The sequence below is a fragment of the Pollicipes pollicipes genome, unplaced genomic scaffold, assembly GCF_011947565.3.
Source record: "Pollicipes pollicipes isolate AB1234 unplaced genomic scaffold, Ppol_2.1 Scaffold_4881;HRSCAF=5763_pilon_pilon_pilon, whole genome shotgun sequence".
NCBI classification, from domain to species: domain Eukaryota; kingdom Metazoa; phylum Arthropoda; class Thecostraca; order Pollicipedomorpha; family Pollicipedidae; genus Pollicipes; species Pollicipes pollicipes.
The window spans coordinates 11,213,652-11,233,987 of NW_023596576.1; the positions used below are offsets into that span (position 1 = coordinate 11,213,652).

General features: G+C 56.6%; 1 protein-coding gene across 1 annotated transcript; it reads right to left on the reverse strand.

Annotated features, from left to right (window-relative positions):
* Positions 1 to 3,195: 3,195 nt before the first annotated feature.
* Positions 3,196 to 20,176, reverse strand: LOC119101427 (DNA-directed RNA polymerase III subunit RPC2). The gene is made up of 23 exons (XM_037224766.1): positions 19,969 to 20,176; positions 19,079 to 19,233; positions 18,560 to 18,715; positions 18,002 to 18,146; positions 17,154 to 17,321; positions 15,482 to 15,639; positions 15,109 to 15,223; positions 14,353 to 14,538; positions 13,968 to 14,081; positions 13,409 to 13,537; positions 12,800 to 13,034; positions 12,040 to 12,193; positions 11,392 to 11,566; positions 10,699 to 10,825; positions 10,324 to 10,483; positions 9,771 to 9,869; positions 9,389 to 9,503; positions 8,925 to 9,043; positions 6,671 to 6,822; positions 6,081 to 6,245; positions 5,215 to 5,345; positions 4,157 to 4,410; positions 3,196 to 3,478 (listed from the first exon to the last, which is right to left on the reverse strand). The coding sequence occupies exons 1-23, from the start codon at positions 20,038 to 20,040 to the stop codon at positions 3,349 to 3,351; spliced, it is 3,414 nt and encodes a 1,137-aa protein (XP_037080661.1). The 5' UTR covers positions 20,041 to 20,176; the 3' UTR covers positions 3,196 to 3,348.
* Between the last annotated feature and the right edge of the window lie 160 nt (positions 20,177 to 20,336).

Consider the following 20,336-nt stretch of genomic DNA (forward strand, 5'->3'; position numbering starts at 1 on the left):
TTCAATTATTGCCGTTCCAATGCTTATGTGGTGATCAAGACCAATCCGAATATAATCATATAGTCGTTCATGTCTGACGTTCGTGCGCATGATTTCCATGTATAACGGCCGTCAGTTCGTTCGTAATCAATGCTGTGCTAGGTACAATGACGTAATAAAGGATGATGTGTTGAACATATTTACTAAACAGAGAAATGGTGTCTAGGGCAGTCTTTTCCACTGGAAACATGCCAATAGTTATAGGGGTCTTATTTCATCATATCCGATGCTAATTTCAATGTCTTCAAATGTGGCATATTCCCTTTAAGCTGCGTCACGCCCTAACATGCGTAAGAGCATGATTTGGGCTTCGTGACCTAACATGATAAGGCGAACTTTCGAGCCAGATGTGAATGATTCCAAACTCCGGCAGTCCAGATTTCGTTGTGGTGTATAAGTTGGCTCGGAAAAGCCTTTGACAAACAATAACAAGCGAAACAGATGCTTGCTCAGCCTTTTGCGCTGTCGCGGGTTACCGCAGCACGTGCTCTCCACTTTCAACGTTTCTTACAGCTCACCAAGCTACTCACCGGCTTAAAATGTCCCGCCATACGGCGCAGGTAACGCTTACGACTTCCTGGGTCTGGGACCGCGTCCCGTGAAGTCCACGTGTGAATGATGTGAATAAACACACACACACACACACACACACCGGCTCATCGCCCGAATAAGCAAACACGCCGCAGATGTGGGCCAGCACAGAAATGTCAACAAACGGGCCGCCATCACTTCTGAACGCCTCATCAACGGTGTCTTGATGGGGCGTTGATCATCACATCTGCGTTGATGTTGTTATTCCTTACAATGCAACTGACAAAGCTCGAGCTGCCAAGCGTTCGCAGACCTGACTTCTAAGTGGTGAAGGGGCGTTGTCGCAATATCCTTGGTGGCATTCGACAGTTAACTAACCTCTGCAGAGAGCGTTGACTAGTCAAATTACTCCACGAAAACGCATGGTCATAACGTTAAAATCCGAGAAAATGAAATGCGACAGGTTTTACGTTTTCAGCTGCAATGTAACTGATTTATCAGGCTCTTTTTAAGAACATTTGTATCGCGCGGCATGTTAAATGCAAGGGTTGAGCCGCCCAGCACTGCATACTATCAGTCCAGCGGCACATTAGTTCGTAACGTACTTTGCCGCGCTTGGCTGTCTATATAGCGTAAATACATGATGCTCCTGATATAATTCGGTGCAGTGTGTGCTGGTGCATGCGGGCAGAGCACTTAACATTACAAAACTGCTCAGACACCATTAATGCTGCGCTAACGAAGCTGCAAATGCACATCTATATCCAGAAATCCGGCTCCGTTCTTCTGTATTGCCAATATGACCCGATCTGACACGAGTGAGGGTGTCAGTGATCCGTTCCGCGCTAACTGCCCGAACCTAAGAGTTCGTGCCACCCAACGACTGGTCGGAGAGACAACGCAATCCCACGTTCACTACAGACAGACCATGTCGTAGACTCGCCGTATGTCTTTAACAACCGCGCACGTCCGCTGGAGAGCGCGCGTGCAAAAACGCTCATCGCTCAGTTCACGTTGTTGCAAGTCTTTGAAAGTTGTTGGTCTATGGAGGGTCTTTGGCATGATTGCAGACGCTGAGACAAGAACACAGACGATCGAAGGCGTACCAGTGATCATCGGGGAAAAACTTTTGACACGTATATGGCTTGAGGTCAAAGACTTGTTGAACATTTGGACTTGTTCCAAATGTCTAAAATCCGATCAATGGCGTACACGTCATTTTTGTTCTTAGCACTTCGAAGTTTTGTCAATCGAAGCGTGCTGGTTGCTTGGCTCACATCCCTCGCCGCGACAGAGGGGAGTGGATGTTTCTCAGTCTTATCGTCGCAAATCATCGCCGCGTGGAAACACGTGTAGTGATGGGAATAGGTCACTGCTCTTCTCTGCAAGTTGACTAATTATAGTGCTCCACAGCGGTTTGCTGTGAATGTATGCCATTAAACTTCCCCATCCTTACATCTGTGAGGGCACGACGGATGAAAATCGTTCCTTGGACGACTGAAGATCTCGTTGTTTCAGCTGCATCGAGAGGTTGTTACAAACATCGCTTCAATCACAGCACAGTTGTCCGCACACATCAAGAATGGGCCACGGAATCACTCCCTTCCCTCTCCACCAACGCGGTTCATTTTCATCTAGGCTTTGACATATACAGGCAGAACGTCCACGCAAGCATCTGAACCGTATCCGAGACCACGCCACTCGGGGATCACCACCCAGTCTCGGCTCCTGACAGAGCGGCTCCGACCCAGCGCCAGACCCTGCCGCCGCCGAGCGCGCGCGCCGGCTCACCTCCAGGTCGTCCCGGGGTCCGCCAAACACTTGCAGCCGGTTTCCGGACGCCATGGCGGCGCTGAGGGCAGCACGCGTCTCTCACGGGGACAGGACGGCAGCGCGACACGCCGGCGACTGCGGCGACCGGCCGCGGACGGAGGACGTCGGGCTATTTCGGGCGGCGGCCGAGGCACCCGTCGCCGCCCGCGTCCCCGTGCCAGGGCCCGCCGGAGCGTCCAGCGCCGCGCGCGCCGGCGGGGGCGGCGAGGGGCGCGGCGCGGCGCGGCGGGGGCGGCGAGGGGGCGCGACACGGCGCGGCGGGGGCGTAGACGGAGCAGTGGCTTCTGAAGGGGGCGGGGGAGTGTTCGGGCGCGCGAGACGATAGAGGTGTGTGGGTTGAGGAGAGGGGGGGGGGAGAACTAAATGGATGTCAGGGTGCGGACGGCACCACAGGGCACCGTAGGGCACTACAGTGGTGCCCGTGAGCATGTGGGTGTGGGTGGTGCCCGTGTGTGTGTGTGTGTAGAGACGGGGGAGACTACGGAGGTGTTGGGTGAAACGGAACCTGGCAGTTTCATGATCGGCGACTGGAGAGCACACCCCAACATTGACGACTATCTTGCGAGGGCAAACACAAGGCCCGGCTATCAAGGCTCCGTCAGGCCTCACATCAGTCCCTACTGACCGCCGCTGCCGGCCGGGGCACCCGGCTGGCCGTCGCTGCCTGCCGGGGCGGCGCAAAGACACCCTCAGGCCGCACCGGGGTAACAATCCCCATCCCGAGCAATGAGACTTCAGTTCTCCAGTCATCGCGAAGCGCAGTCGTCACAGCAGCGATGGAAAGCCGCCACATCGCACAGTGACAGCTCCGACCCATCCCGGGCGGAAGCGTCCTGTATTCAACAGCATACCGATCACATACCAAAACATTGGTAACAATGCCTCGTACCGCCACAGCCAGACGGCCTTCGGTCCACCGAGCCGTGGGTCCCGCAGCCGCCACCCTCACTCCCAATACTTCTTCAGCTTGATCTTGGGAAACACGTTCATGGACTGCAGCTCCTGGAAGAGCAGCTTGCAGGCGTACGGGATGCGGATGGATGAGACGGCGCCGCTCGACTGGCAGAAGTGACACCTGGCGGATGCGTCGCGAACCTCAGACCGCACTCCGAACACGCATTACATTGCGAACAGGAACAGCGTCCATAGATTAACAGGACACGGAAGGAACAGCACGTCGACGTACCTGCATTAAAACAAGCGGATGCGTCCACTTTCTGCGAAAACTCCTAACGTCAATAATGTCTGCGATCCAGGCGATGACAGTGGGATCACGATACGATGGTAGCGAACGATGAAAAGATAATAACGTTAACGACGACGAAATAAGTGAATGAATTTGGTTTCTCACGTAATTGAGGAAGGACGAGGTGGGAGCGACACCTATAGTGATGCATGACGCCAGAGCGTTATAGCTACAACTTAGCGCCAGGGTACACCCTCCTTAGATCTTAGTACGCATGCCGGTAAAAGAGAACGGAAGAGATTGTTTGGGTTGTGGGCTGGGTAAGGCTTTACAGAAAATTCGTTTGTGCTCATATTATTGCGATGCCCATATCACCTGGCCCATCAATTAAGAACGCAGAAGCCACACGGTTTTAGCCCAGCCTATTCCCACCACCACTGACCACCCTTAGCGCCCCAGCCTGCCCCCCCCCCCCACACTGACCACCCTTTGCCCCCAGGCTGGGGTGGTCCCCACCACCACTGGCCATTCTTAGCACCCCAGTCTGTTCCCACCGCCACCACTGACCATCCCGAGTAGCCCAGCGCGCCGCATGTGTTGCACACGTCCACGGAGAAGGCGTCCGAGGAGATCATCAGCCGCTCCAGCAGCAGCATGGAGGCGCCGTACGCCACCAGACAGTCGCGCTCCATCTCGCCCAGCCGGAGGCCGCCCTCGCGCGAGCGGCCCTCCGTCGGCTGGCGCGTCAGCACGGCACGGGGCCCGCGGGCGCGAGCGTGCATCTTGTCCAGCACCATGTGCTTCAGCTTCTGGTAGTAGATCTGGCGCAGGACACGGCGGAGATAGTTAGCCTCCGGGAGTTACCGACGCAGAGGCGGCAATTTTGTGAGTCAAAGCGTAAGAGATCAAGAGCGCCGATCTTTATCATGAGGAAAGCGCAGTGTGCGTGTCAGCCGGCCTTCCTGACGACTCACCAGCTGACGTCACCCCCTACCGCCAGGAGATCGCGCTCTGATCTCTAGTAACAGGACAAGACGCTAGGACCTCTAGTAACAAGACACTCGCAAAGCCCAAAAACGGCCATTAAGACCCTGCCTATAATAAGATATGAACAGGTTCTGATCAGGGGCTTTTCGGTAACGTTTCCTCCTTACTCTTCTTTCGAAGATATTATGAGCCATGTGTGGCCCCTTTCTCAAGACCCGCCAAAATCAGTACTTATAAAGAAGCGACCAAATGACACGTGCGCTTAGTGGTCAAAGTGTGCATGCGGAGTACATATAATTTCATCCAAACGGACTCCATAATTACAACTCACTACATAACAAACACTGTAGATCACCCAAATACACACCGCTACACCCATACACACACCCACATACAAGAATACCGCCGGCGCAACAGACCAGATTACTTTGACGAGCAACAAGAGCTGACAACCAGAGCAAGGAGTGTCATAACTGATCAAGCATCATTTGATCAAGCCAAAGCTGTCAACGGCCGGCCAGACGCACACCAATCCTGCCGATCGGCTGGCCACGGCCCAGCGCCGCTCCGACAGGGACCAGCCACCGGCCGGCGTCCGCCGCGCGCCGGCCGGCACGGCTGGCCACCGCGCCACTCACCGGCCCGAAGTAGATGTAGCCGGTGAGCGTCTCGCCGGTGATTCCCGACGTCATCACCTGCTTGCCCTGGTAGTTGTAGCCAAAGCGGACCAGCGTCTCGCTCACGTCGCGCACCTTCGAGCCGCCGAACGCTGCCGGGGCGGGCGGCACATGCGATTGTCAGGCGGCGGCGGCGTCCCAGCGGCAGCGCGTCAGGCGGCCGGAGGAGAGGGGGGGGGGGGGGGGGGGGGGCTCCAATGCTGCCGGGGCGGGCGGCACACGCGACTGTCAGGCGGCGGCGGCGTCCCAGTGGCAGCGCGTCAGGCGGCCGGAGGAGAGGGGGGGGGGGGGGGGGCTCCACCGCTGCCGACGCCGGCAGGGGGTAAACTCTACTCTTAACCGGCGCCAATGGAACGCTTCGTTCCGGCGCTCTCACGAGAAATGTGCTGTGCGTGACTGAGTGACAACAAGTGACTGACAAACGCCAGTCAGCGGCGAGTTACAGAGGCCTGAAGCTGATGGCGGCTGAGGAAGATGCGACCAAGTCACGACAACCTTACCGCATCATAAGAAAAGACGCGCGACCGCCACAGCTACGCAGACCGGCACACCGAACATCCGAACATGACGCGCCTGCTCTCTTCGCCCCCCCCCCCCGCACATCAGCTGGGGCCCTCCAGACGCGCGATGATGTGCCGGGGGGGAGGGGGGGGGGCTGATGTGTCGTGACTTTCCAGCGTCCAGCGCCACTCTCTCTCTCTCTCTCTGCCACCAGCCAGCATATCAGCGGGGCCCTTCGGACGCGCGCCCAGCGCCACACTTTCTCCGGCAACAGCCGGCTCATCAGCAGGAGGCCTCCAGACGCGCGCCCGGCACCGAACTCTCACCGGTGCCGTAGTGCAGTTTGCCCTCCATGAGGCCGGCCTTGCCGGCCAGCAGCTCCATCAGCTTGCCGACCGTCATGCGGGACGGGTAGCCGTGCGGGTTCATCACCATGTCGGGGCAGATGCCCTGGTCCGTGAACGGCATGTCCTCCTGGTCCACGATCAAACCTGGTGGCCCCGAGCGCACGCCGCGATCAGGCGGGCCGCGTCGCTCCCGCACCACGTGGCGAGGCTGGCTCGGGCAGGCGCCGGGAGGGTCGGCCAGTGGCGAACGGTGTCATGAGGTGGCTAGTCGCACAGCCACGCTGTTGTCAGTGATTTGGTGATTCGGTACGGTTCAGTGGTTCATACAGTAATAAGGACGCACTGCAATCCCTGAGTGAACCCAACACGGCAACCAACCCACCAGTCAAACAAACAGCGACGTATGCGATCAGCATCCAACTAACAACTAATCAGCACCAGGAGCACCTCCATTCATCCGCCCGGCCGCGCCCACCCCAGGAGCCTGACCGGGGCAGCCACCGCCGAGCACAGGACCGCAGGGCCACGCGGCCTGCCTGCCGAGCGATGGGGAGTGGGGTACGCCTCACCAGTGACGCCCTTCTGTCCGTGACGGCTGCTGAACTTGTCGCCCAGCTCGGGCCGGCGCGTCTGGCGCAGCAGCAGCTTGATGAGGAACGCCTCCTCGGCGTTGGACGAGATCATCACCTTCTCGATGTGCGACGGCACAGGGCCCTTGTACCTGTCGGACCGAGCGGCCACGTCTGAGTCGCCCGACAATGCAGGCGGCTGGCAGAGGCAGGCTGCGTCCACCCAGGGACACGTGCGCAGCGCATCTGACGACCTGCCGCGGTCCGTCATCGGCCCACGCGAACTGGTTCTCACAGCTTAATAACCAACGTAGGACAACCAACGCACGTGGCACTCCACACTTCACTGTCAATTTTCGCGATCACCATATTGTTCCGTGCCGGAGCATAACGTGTTGCGTTCGTCTTCGATTACCCTCGCGTTATGTTGCAAAAGTTACTGAGCGCTGCTCGGCTAAAAACCATTGCGGGCGGCAGTTTTTATGCAGCTTTTGCAGTTTTGGGCGGCATTTTACAAGTGATCGCATAATTCCTTCCCCGTCCATATAGAGCAAGTCAAGTGGGAAAAGTACATCAAACCAAGATTGTTCAGGGAACAAAATAAGAGGTACGCTTACATGTGCTCGGGTGGGGAGGCGGGCCAATTTGCTCCCTCCTCCCATCCTGTTGGTTCTTTCCGACATGACTTCTGAGCGCGCTAAACTTTGCACAACTGTGGGTCATTGAACAGCCAACCTTTCCGTACCACGCATTAAATGTACCTCATAAGGTCGCTGACCTATGGCAGGCCAGTCAGGCCATGGCTGTCGGCGAAGGCAATTCCTGGGAATCGTTCAATCTGATTCGACAACGTAGTTTAGACGAAATCACACAACTTCGGGGTGGTCTCTTAGGCAATCAGATGATTGAAATTATGATTATGTCGAATCATATTGACCTTGGGTGAGGTATGAGGTCGGATCAAGGTCAAAACCAAACCTATTTAGTACTGCAAGATTTTGATGTGCGGTACTTTTTGACGTTCATTTTTGATTCATGGATCAGACCGACGTAAAAATCTCTATTTTGACTTCATGGAGGTCAGCTGGTGTCACTGACCTAAAACGACCTCGATTAATATTTCGCTTTGAGGAGCATACCACTTGGGGTAGTGCCTGGCGCAGATTTAAACTGATACCTAAATGATTAAGTATAACCCAAATGTATGTTAAATCAATCTCGACGTTTTGGCTGTTTTGGTTTAAAAATGCCCAAATAAGGTCATTGACCTGATACGACCACCAGTCACATTTTGCTTGGAAGTGGTATCTATGTAAAAGGTGGTTGCGTGTAGAGGTCTCAAGGCATCTCGGACGCCGATCTGGACTTTGACCTTGTTTGACTTTATTTGACCCGAAGACCACGAGTGAGAAAACTCAAAATTTTAAAGGGAGCGTTTCGCACCTGAAGATATTGAAGCAAGCATCAGATATGAGAAAAAACTCCCTTATAACTGGTAGTCTACATTTAAGTAGAAAGGGCTGTGCTCTCGACACCATTTCTCTGTTTAGTAAAAATGTCCCTTGATAAGTCATTGCTTGATTACGTCATCGTATCTTGCGCAACTGATTGCGAGCCAACTGACGGCCGTTACATCTGCTAATCGTGTTCACGAACGTCAAATGTACACGACTCGACCATCATATTTTCCTTGGCCTTGATCGCCGCATGGCTTATGGAGCGGAAGGACTTGAATGACGTTGTTATAACGACATGAATGCTACGGCGACTCTGGAATACTTTTCCCATGTTTGCGGGCATGCAGCTCAAAAACTAAAGGGGTTTAGGTCTTAAGGAGAGTTGTAAGCTCCACCGAAAGGTCTTCAGGACGGCTATTTCCGTTCAAAACCCCGAATAAATGTGGAACACCCCCTTTAAACACAAATTAGTCCACATAGAACCCTACCTACCCAGTAAATGTGGTGTATGTATTTGGTGTACAGGTGTAGATTTTAGTTTTTGACAGCTCTATGGGCATCAAATTGATCCCACCGCCTGAGCACGGCGCATTTGACCGGCCACTTGGACGCGTGTGAAGAGTTCAGTGACTCGGCCTTTCTGCCTTAAGATTTCCATGCCCTGAAGGCGTTTATCTCCAACCCTGTTCCTTCATCATTCCCTGGCCGAAAGCCTCCTCTATGCATTGCACAGTGTCATGCAGAATGTCCGTCAGCTGTTGGTGCGTGGGTGTGGGCGGCGCGCGGGGGACACTCACGTGACAGGCACGTCCCTGTACTCGGGCGGCTGGCGCGGCGCCCCGGCCGGCGCGTTCAGCGGGTTCATTGTCACCGTCGGCATCGACTTGTTCACCAGCACCTGCTTGTTCTCCACGATCTGGCGGCGGCGGGGGCGCATGGCTCAGTCCAGCAGGCGAGATGGATGCGGGGCAGCCGGCCGCCGCGGTCGCAGAACAGCGCACCCATCGCACAACCTTGGAGCAGTACTACGACTCAGACGTGACCACCATGACTGGGGATGACTACGACTATGACTGGGGATGACAAAGCGGAGCGAGCCAGGTGCCCGTCGATGCAGCCTCGCTCGCTTCACGCCACAGTGCGATACTCCGCGGTCGACACACAGAAAACCGCTTCACCACGCGAACATGCAGGTGGTCCCCGCACTGCGCGTCCGTTTGCGCCGCGTGCGGCCGGTGCGGCCGCGCGGGTACGTTCGTACCTCGCCCGGCGCGGTGATGCCGTCGGCGTCGAGCGCCTTGTGCCGCCAGATGGGCTCCCTGGTCTCGGCGTCCACCAGCGGACCCTGCACGCGGTCGTGCGTCTGGTTGGCGTACCTGCCGGGGGGCCCCAGAGCGGTCAAACTTCCCGCTAGCCTGACGTCTCGCGCCGGGCGCGAGCTCGTGTTGCGGCAGCTCCACAGGCCCATGGTAACGTGAGCCGCGGGTCTCGTTTGAATTCCTGTCTTAGTTCGCCAGGCCAGAGTCATACTACGACAGGCAGCAGCAGGCAGCAGAATCTTAGGCAGCATAATATTAAGGGCCAGCAGCCACACGCGCGCTGACGTGTTCGGACGTCGCACGCTCGGCTCGCGGGGAACTCACCTCTTCAGGGTGCATTTGGAGTTCCTGTAGACGAGGCAGCGGCCGTAGCCGCGGTCCAGGGACGCCTTGTTCAGGATGAGCGCGTCCTCGATGTCGTAACTGGGGACGCGCCGGCCACAGTGTGGGTAGCAGGCGCGGCGGGGCGACGGGAAATCCCGCCCTCACCGCGGCCGCACCGCTGATGTAAGCGCTCATGCCACACAGGTGAGCGCGACCGTTTGGACACAACGGGCGGACATGCTGATGTAGATATATCCGCGTATGTACGAGCGTAGAACGTTCGTTACGCCAAGTCATCATACGAAGCTGTAGCCTGTCACGCTACAGTCCAACGCACTTTCAGAGCGCATCATTGGCGTTCTTGGGGCGTCTGTAATCCACACTGGAATCCCACACCGTGGGAAAACTCACGCCATGGAACAAAGGGCCGCGGCATGTCTACACAATCACGAACGCACTCGGCGAGCAGCGCCAATCACCGCACGCAAAACCACGCCTCCCGTCCAGCGCCAAGGCCCGAGCCGACCGTGCGGTCCGCGGCAGCGCGCCCTACCCGCTGTAGCTCATGACGGCCACCATGGCGTTCTGGCCGGCCGGCAGCTGCTCGAAGTTGATGAGCTCGATGGTCTTGGACTTGACCATCGGCTTCTGCGGGTACACCAGGTTGTACATCAGCGTGTCGATGCGGTTGCGCTGGTTCCACGCGATCGTGCCTGCCGGCGGGGAGGAAGCGCACGTGAGCCGCGGGGGCGGCTGACCGGGCCGGAAGATCAGCTGAGCCACACCTGCGACGCTCCCGCCAGTGGCCCGAGGTCGTCCGGGGCCTGCCCGGGCTGTCGACAGGGACCCGCTCCGCCAGAGGGCGCGCCGCGCCGCGTCACCTCCGTCCCCGGCCGGCCCGGCCCGGCCCGGCGTCGGCTCCACTCACCCATGGCCTGCTTGCCCATGGCGCACTGGTACGTGTTGCGCGGGCTCTGGTTGTGGTGCGGATAGGGGATGAGGCCGGCGCACACTCCCAGCAGCGTGAACGGCTCGACCTCGAGGTGCGTCGTCACCTGCCCACACGGGTCAGGGTCAACACGCGGCGGCGCGTGAAGGTGGCGCCATGCAGCGTGAGGGCGATCAACCACCACGGCTCACGACACGCGGTGACGCTGGTGGGCGACACAGGCGTGCGGCGGAACACTGTCGCCGCAATGGTAGCGATGTGAATGTTGGTGATCAACAGGGCATATGACACAGCCGGGTACCATCGTTGTCACGTGCGTGCGGAGGGGCCTGGTTCGTTGCGTCCCGACGATTCGAACGCGCAGCACGGCATCAGCTCATCGGTTAACAGCCAGCGACAGCGGCCAGAAGAAACACCTCGCTACCATTACGCTGCCGCCCAAATCAGACAGGCTTCGAGCAATGCGATGCCGAAAATGTCTGCATCTGTCTGCGAAAACTCGCCCACTTCGACTGCACGTATCAACCCGACCTAGCACGAACAAGACGGCTGCACAGCACACAGAGCAGACAACTTTTAGACGGCGCCAATGGTGCCTTGCTGCCGCTGTCGGTCCCCACCAGTCATCGGCACCTCCAGTGCTGAGCACGCGTCCCTGCCGGCCGATCTCACCGCCGTAATGTCCTTCTCGTAGAGGGCGATGTTGCTGTCGTTCTCCTCGTTCACGTCCAGGTACTCGACCAGGCCGTCGTGCAGGAAGTCCTGGAAGGTGCGCAGGCCGCGCGCCAGCTCCTCCATGTGGGCGGCCGTGACGCGCGGTCGGCTCCGCTCCACGATGATGTACGGCCTGCCGCGGCACGGGGCGCCTGGGTCAGCCGGGGCTGGGTGGGGCAACCGCACGGTCGGCGGTCAAGATCACCGGTGAGGCGCTTCTATGCGGCGGCAGCTGGACGGTGAGGTGTAAGCAGCGGTTGGTCCCGTTGGGTGTATAGCGTTTACACCATGGACCGTGAATCAAAACCGGACGCGAGCTGTTCGGTGATATGTCGATGGGCTACCACTCGGGCAATGCTCATGAGGCCATGTCGCATGTGGAGGACGGTAAATGCATCGTACCCCACCGCAGTTGTCCTGCATTTCGGTATCCGCCTACTCCGTAGTTACCTGTTAAAGGCACGAGCACACTTACCTTCCACCGTTCAATCGCACACAGCCACCAGACATGAAGCCTCCGACCCAGCACTGACCACGGCACCACTCCATCAACAGCGCCTCCCCTCCTGCGCACCACCCACCCTTGACCTGACGCGCGACCCTCACCTGCACAGCCGGCCGCCGTCTGAGCTGACGTAGACGCAGCGGTGCTTGTGGCTGGGGTAGATGGAGACGAAGCCGGAGAGGAGGCCGCTGCGCCGCAGCAGACGGAACGTCTGGATCAGCCGGCGGTAGTTGCGCGTCACACCCAGGATGTTGCCTGTCGGCGCAGCGCGGCGTCAGGCGGGCAGGCGCTGAGGAGTTCGCGCCGCCGTGCTGTCGTGCGTGCTGCGCCGTTTAGTGCTAGTGGTGCTGTCGTCAGCGGGTCCGGCGCCAGACCTGCACTGGACCTGCCCGGTGTCGTGTCGAGCCCAGGCAGGATGGGTGTGCAGGATGTTTGGTGAAGTGACCAGATTCCTGATCTGGACCCTCTGATGTTGCGCCATTTCCCGTCTTTACGCAAAATGGCCCGACGACGGCTGCACTTCATGCGAGTTTGCCGAATCTAGCGTCTTTGGTGAAAAGTCCACAACTGACGGGATGACGTTACAGGAATAGACATTTCAGGCTTGAGCATGGTCTGCCAACGACCAGAACAACTTGTGACACTGTCTTAGGGTCACACAAGGACACATCAGGCCACAGGTCCAAAGGAAAAATGCCACACATGTGATATACGTGAATGCGATGGGCGGACTAGCGTAATGAAGCCCAGACCAGTAAAAATTCACATGATTCTTCCACGAACAACGCGTTCATTTTCGCCGCCATTCCAGAGGATGCCATCAGCGCTGGTCCCCCGATCCGCCCGATGGCTTCAAAGTACCGTTGAGAAAGACGATGTAGACGGAGTTATGACTGAGCTCCTCGCCGCAGAGGAAGTTGATGTCCTCAACGCCGATGTTGAAGGCAGCGCGGATGATGGGCGTGTCGTCGGCCTCGGTCGTGATGTGCGTCATCAGCGCCAGGTTCTTCACCAGCCCGCACGACTCGCCCTCGGGCGTGTCCGACGGACAGAGCATGCCCCACTGAGACGGCTGCAGCGACCGCGGCCCGCTCACCTGACAAGAGGGGCAGGAAAGTCAGCCCGGTCACGCTGCGACAGCGCGACGGACGGGAGGCAATCAGACGCCAGTGCGCAAGCAGATGTCCGTGGTTAACAGCATCGTCCAGAAAACGAACTCCCCGCTGAGTCATGTTGCAGGGTGTGAAACCGGAACACGGAGCCTTAGAAGAGACGATGTCGCATACTCTGTGCGCCATGCAGCCGCGCTGGCACAATAACGCCGCAGATTTATCCCGGTATCTCTTTGTGAATAAACTGAATAGTCTTAGCACGCAGAACAAAGGTCCGTCCTCGAACCAGAACCCGTCTCCGTCCACGCCATGGAAGGCGCAGAGCCTGTACGGGGAGACTCCCCATCCGTGGGCGCACCTTCCGTGTCCGCTCGAACTGCGAGTTGACCCGAGTCATCATGCCGAGACAGGAGATGTAGGAGAGCCGCGAGAGCACCTGCGTCACGCCGTGGCGCTCCATCTTGAACCGCTTGATGATCCAGTTACCCTGCAGCAGAGCGGCAAGCTTGTGACGTGGATGGCGCTACGGTGGTATTTTTACAGCAAGCGAACGTTGCCGCCAGTCAGGCGGGTTGCCGACCGTAGCTGCTGAGGATGCCGCGAGCCTTTCGCGCGCCTGCCGAGCTTTGGAGGCCCACACACAAGGCCGTGTGTACAAATAATAAAGGGCACCCACCCGCCACCAAAGTGAACAACCCCTTCGCCTGGCAGTCCATGTCCCGGCCCAGCGTCCGCCGGGGCAGGACTGAAGGGCCGAGCAGAATGACAAAGGGCTCTGATCCGGCAGACCACGCGCGACGCCGGCGCCGTGTCCACGCGGGACACCAGCCCCGTGTCTGCGCAGGCACGGCGCACGGCGAGCAGGGCGCCACTCTGCGGCGCCACCGGGGCAGGTGGAGCGCCGCGCCGGCTCCTACCGAGGAGATGGCCTGTTCCAGACCGAAGCTGATCTGGTCCTGCCGCATGTGCTTCACGATGTCGAACTGGGCCGCTTTCACCTTCGGAATGTTCTTGTCGGCGATCATCTTCAGCTGAAAGGAACGTCAAACCAGTCAGAACGTGGTCCGATAATGCCCAATCAATATGACAAAATAGGCAAAAAGGGATACCAATTTCGACGTTCGCCACTTACGTTGAGAAAGGTACCGCTCTTGCTCCGCCCAAAAATTACCCGGCCGTTTCTAGATATGCTTACTACACTACGCATTCCGGTCTTCTCCCCCCCCCCCCCCCCCCCCGCACGATGCAGCATCGGGTGACACGGCCGCCCTCTACAGACCCTGTCCCCGCTGCCCCACTCACCTCCCAGTTGAACTTCTTGAACAGGTCCTCGAACAGCAAGCTGATGAGCGAGCCGGCCAGCTCCATGCGCTTGTTGCCGTAGTAGTCGCGGTCATCAATCACCTTCTCGTCGGCCTGGGCCTCGACCACGCGACGCACCATCAACGCCAGGTAGAACGCCTTCATCTTGAAGTTGTAGTTCTCCACCTGTCGCCAGCAGACAGTCGCCGGTCACGTGTGTTCTCACACGCACCTCACGCGACCGGAACATTCTCCGCGCGCGCTTCACGTGGCCGGGGCATTCTCCGCGCGCGCTCCACGTGGCCAGAGCATTCTCCGCACGCACTTCACGTGTCCGGAGTATCGCGAGTGACATCATGTTGGAACGTTGGACCGGTTTTGTCACGGCCCGCGGGCTGGGGCCGTCAGCACACGGGCTTTGACGACCCCACCTTGCACTGGCAAGCTGGGCTCTCAACGAACTCTCAAGACGACAATACACGGAAGCGTAAAACGGAACATGCTTTAGTGAGAACACCGCAATGGCATCAGCAACAAGCAGGACGTTCCCCGAGGTCACAGACGCACCAAGTCGTGGGTGACCGTTGCTAGCAATATAATGGGACGTGGGCGGCTTCCACCAACGTACCGGACGTGGACGGCTGCCACTGACAACGTGCAATGGGACGTGGGCGGCTGCCACTGACGTGTAATGGGACGTGGGCGGCTGTCACGGACCACGTGCCAGGACGTGGGCGGCTGCCAATGACAACGTACCGGGACGTGGGCCAGTATAGTGGTGGCCAGCAGGTGGCGCACCTCGTCGGCCGGACTCTTCTTCTGTCCGAAGCCTCCCATGTACACCTTCTGCACCAGCTTACTGCCCATGTACCTAGCACATGGCGGGGGTGGAGTCAGCGGCTGGGGGTTAGCGGTCGGTAAGGTACAGAGTCGAGGCGCCCCACACCGCCAGCGTTGCACGAACTCAAAGTAATAATAAAACGCGACGCAGTGTGCCATCCTTCCCACGGGGCAACGAATCATCAGTTACACCCCAAGTGCTTCGATTTTTGTTTCGCAATGAAGCGCATCTCACGTCCAAAGCCCCCTCCCCCCTCCGGCATCCTCCCCTCTCGTTGCAGCGCCTCACTTGAGAGCCTGCAGCTGCGTGAAGACCTGCGCCCGGTGGCACTCCTCCATGGTGGAGGCCAGCGAGGTCATGATGTTGCTCTCTGTGCCCACCATCTGCACGATCTCCTGGTCCGACTCAATGCCCATCGCCTTAAAGACGATCGACACTGGGATCACCTGCGCGGGACGAGGACTGGTCAGATCGACACCGGGATCACTTGCGTGGGACGAATACCGGTCAGATCGACACCGGGATCACTTGCGCGGGATGAGGACCGGTCAGATCGACACCGGGATCACTTGCGCGGGATGAGGACCGGTCAGATCGACACTGGGATCACCTGCGCGGGACGAGGACTGGTCAGATCGACACTGGGATCACTTGCGTGGGACAAATACCGGTCAGATCGACACCGGGATCACTTGCGCGGGATGAGGACCGGTCAGATCGACACTGGGATCACCTGCGCGGGACGAGGACTGGTCAGATCGACACTGGGATCACTTGCGTGGGACAAATACCGGTCAGATCGACACCGGGATCACTTGCGCGGGATGAGGACCGGTCAGATCGACACCGGGGTCACCTGCGCGGGACGAGGACTGGTCAGATCGACACTGGAATCACCTGTGCGGGACGAGAACCGGTCAGTGCCGCGTAGCATCCACAAACCACACTGTTTTCTGCGCTCGTTGAAAGTCACATCAATACAGCGTAACGGCAAAGGTTAGCTCGGCAGTACGGACTACGACCACATTCCTAATATTCTACACGAGACACGCATTCCTAACATTCCGCACGGGATACAAGCCACGCATGACTCGAGCATCCCGCGCTGAAAATATCATGTTTCAAAAATATGTCCGTGGCATCCCAAGAGGAAAACGTAATTTACGGCACGCATGGCGCGATAGCGCCATGCCAATATAGCGTCAAACATCCGAGCACTCGCAGGTCGCTTAAATAAGAGCGGCCTCGAGCCGTCAGAGCACGCCGGCGCCCCGGTCCGCTGCGGCACGCGAGCACGTCAGCAGACGCCGCCTGACGGGCCTCTGGCGCCGCTCCCGCGCCCGGAGCAGGGTATGACGGCACACTGACAGATCGCGGCTTCCGGCCGACAGCCAATCACAGGCCATCGGTTGGCCTGGTACACCTAACGCTGGCAGCAGTGAGTGCACTGACAGCCAGACCAAGGTACAGCAATCACTGTTATTCGCCGAAAGATGGAATGCTGTATTATATAGAATATAGAACGATGATGGGAATGTACCATGACGTTAACAGCATAAAATGAAAACTTATTTATGCAGTTGGACTGAGCACGGCATCACGCTTCTGCCAACTAAACCCTGCAAAGACTATTCCAATATCTGAGAAAAATTGTGCTCGGCCCTGGCACTGTGAATTGCTGGTAAATTACCGGACTATGCTCATTCCTGCATTATATAACAATACGTCCTGACTTTGTCCCAAACAACATTGCTCACAGACTAAAAACGGCTCCAATCCCTCGGAAAACGGCAAACCGACAAGCCACTGACGGGAGTGACTGGTCAGACCGGTCTGATCCGGTCAGACCGGTCAGACTGGTCACTGGTCTGACTGACGGGAGTGACCAACAAGCCACTGACGGGGGGGGGGGGGGGGGTGCAATCAACCCCCGAGATGAGTGTACTGCACTGTGACTGACATCTTTGAAGGTGTTGTGCTTCAGGTAGTATTTGCCGCGCTTGAAGATGAGGTTGGTGCGCGACTTCTTCTCGTGGGTGCTGCTGGTGACCTGGCATTGCACGTTGCCCTTGCTGTCCTGCTCCACGATCATGCGGTTCTTGCTGAGCTGCTCCTGGATCAGCACCACCTAGCGGACGGCACGTGAACCAACGGTCTGGTTAGCCCAGCAGCTCCACCACAAGACGGGCGGAGTGGCCGCCGCACATGGGTGGCTTAGACGGTTGCGGTCAACACAATGCAATAGATGGGAACATGCTTAAATTGTCACTACCTCCTCAAAAGAGCACCAGCAGATTAGAAATATGTCTACAGAATGTCAGTACAGTACATCTCAAATGCAATTGCCTACGGGTTCCCTTCGTGAATGCTAGCGACAGTCAGCCTGCTTCACCCACAAAGACCGGCAGGCTTCCTTCAACACACACACATCTCACGCTTCTCGGGTCGCGCGGGCGAGGGGTCAGCCCGTGCCCGTGCCACTGCCGCTGCTTGACCTTCTCGGCTCGCGCGGCCGGAGCGGTCAACCCATACCGCCCCTTGACATCGGCTCTCACGGGCGAGAAGGTCAGCCCGTGCAGCCACCTGACCTCGGCTCGCGCGGTCGAGCGGCCAGCCCATGCCGCCCCTTGACCTCGGCTCTTACGGGCGAGAAGGTCAGCCCTGTCGCCACCTGACCTCCGTTCGCACGGGCGAGAAGGCATCCCGTGCAGCCACCTGACCTCGGCTCGCGCGGTCGAGCGGCCAGCCCATGCCGCCCTTGACCTCGGCTCACGTGGGCGAGAAGGCAGCTCACTGCTGCCGCCTAACCTTCTCGGTTCCGCGGACGACGAAGTAGCCGCCGGGGTCGTGCGGACACTCGTCCAGCTTGGCCAGCTCGGCGTGCGTCTTGCCCGTCAGCACGCAGTTGGAGCTGCGCAGCATGATGGGCATGCGGCCGATCGGCAGGCCGTTCCTGAGCACAAACGCAACATGGTGGGGCGGCTGCGGTGCGACGTTCGGCCGTGAAATGTCGGGACATATCCGGCCACGCCACTAAACACAATGTGGAAGACCGAAAATTTGTGGAAAGCCGCCAAATTGAATGGAACGCGAATTATGACCTGGTGCAGGTAAATCTGATGACTGATGGGGGGGGGGGGGGGGAATGGGCTGCGCCACAGCCTTGCACTAATCCCAGCGTCCTCCTGCGATATTGCGAAAGTTTAGCAACATGACTTACCTCACTACACATTTGCAAAATAGCAAAACAGCAATGGCTTGCAAAGAATGGATGGAGAATAGCTGGAGAGAAAGGGAAAGTGCAAAACTCCTACCAGAAGCGAGCTCACGTGAGCCTATCCTCCAGGGCCAGGACAGGTGACCCACCTGACGACGCGCTGGTTGCCGCGCGTGTACTCGATGTCGACGGTGACGGTGGCCGAGTAAGTGATGTCGCGCAGCCGGCACTCGTGCGGCGAAGTCGGCCGGTTCATGTTGAAGCCCTCCTCCACATCAGGGATACCCACATGCACATTCAAGTACCTGGTGATGGTGGCAGTGAAGCAGTGGTCACTCAAGATGATCTGATAGTCAGGCTCATGACCACATCACAGCATTGTATTTTCTGGCACTCAAAAGCATTGGGAATAGAGTCCAATTCTGCTGGATAATAAGATGCAGAAACTACTCCCCATGTCATACCAGCAGCAGAATATAGTAACTGAGTAGCCAAGTACCACAAATATGGCTCTATTTGCCACCAAATCTTGGTCAAAATGAAGCTTGAAGTACAAAAAAGTATTCCATATTTCACACCAGATGATCAAAACACCTATTCTAAGCATGAATTTATCTATAGATGGCAAACATTCAGTTGCAGTGTTGGGTTAGTTAACTTATACTCACTTCACATAGAAACTAGGGTCTGCATCACTGACAACCTTGTCATTTGCATTGACAATATTCTTGATATCAGTGTTTATGAAGTAATTGAATGAGTCAATGTGCTGCTTCACCAGCCCTTTTGTCTGCAGGAAAGCAGGCAGCAGCTTCCATTTGTCCTGAAAAAGGTGATGCACATATCTGCCTGATGTTCAATGGCATATGGCCCTGCCTACCAATCAGTACCAGGCATATCTGTAATTCAAATACAAAAAGATATCCTTTGAGCATTTTTGAGACAAATGCTAACCTATGGTGTACTAGGTTAAACTTGGCTAAGATCTCAGGAACACTGCTCAGTGAGCAGAGATGCTCTACTCAAACTCACATGCTCTCATTGCATATTGTGCATGGAATGGCCCCAAAAGAGCCTGTGTGTCTGGTTCTGCCAAAACTAGTAAAAAATTTTGGGATGCTAAGCAGTCACATGCTGAGCTGGAAAATGCACATATTGCAAATGACATTGCAAGTCATCATACTTCCAAACTTTTGCCTACAGATTTATATTTCAATTATAACATCAACAAACACAAAATGGAATAACACAATTCATTAAAAAGTATTTGAGTTGCACTTATAATGAGCACATATTGGCAAATGACAAAGGTTACTATGAGAAGAAGAAACAAGAAACAAGAACCGGTACAAGAAGAACGCAGGGACTATAAAGCTGGCACAAGTGCAATACTCAGGTCAGACAAGGCCAGGGTAAAAGTGGAGGCGTAAGTGCATGAACAGCAAAATGAGTGTCAGTACGCACATGAGTAGCAGAATTATTGTTAATAACAATGCTACTTAATACTGGAGACAAACAATAGTGCTAATATATGACATATAGATAAGTGTCTACTCACCTCAACAGCTTTGATAGGCTCAGCCAATCTGCTCATTTGACCATGGCTCCCACTCCAAATACTTTCCCCCATTCTTCGCCTGGGCTTTAGGAATTGCTTCACAGAATAAATATATCAATATCAAGACATCAACACATCACACGTGGCTGATAATTTTGGCATAAACGGTGCATACATATCAAAACAAAACCGGCATAACATCCCAGAGATTTCTCCCTGTGCAGACTTTTGTAGCAACTGCGCCGTGAATGTATCAATATTTTAAAGAGTATCTTCATAATAAGCACGGAGGACTTTGATTTGTTAATTATAATGGTGAATGTCAAAAAATATAACAAGCCGGTCTTTATCCAATGTTATTCAAGAGT

Bases quoted from the DNA above. Each gene is read 5' to 3' on its own strand.
- LOC119101427 (XM_037224766.1), bottom strand. From the start codon at position 20,040: ATGGGGGAAAGTATTTGGAGTGGGAGCCATGGTCAAATGAGCAGATTG. The intron at 12,194-12,799 runs GTACTTTGAAGC...CTGCGCCGACAG, and splicing joins CTACATCGTCTTTCTCAACG to GCAACATCCTGGGTGTGACG. The intron at 11,567-12,039 runs GTGAGGGTCGCG...GTGCCGCGGCAG, and splicing joins GACGGCGGCCGGCTGTGCAG to GCCGTACATCATCGTGGAGC.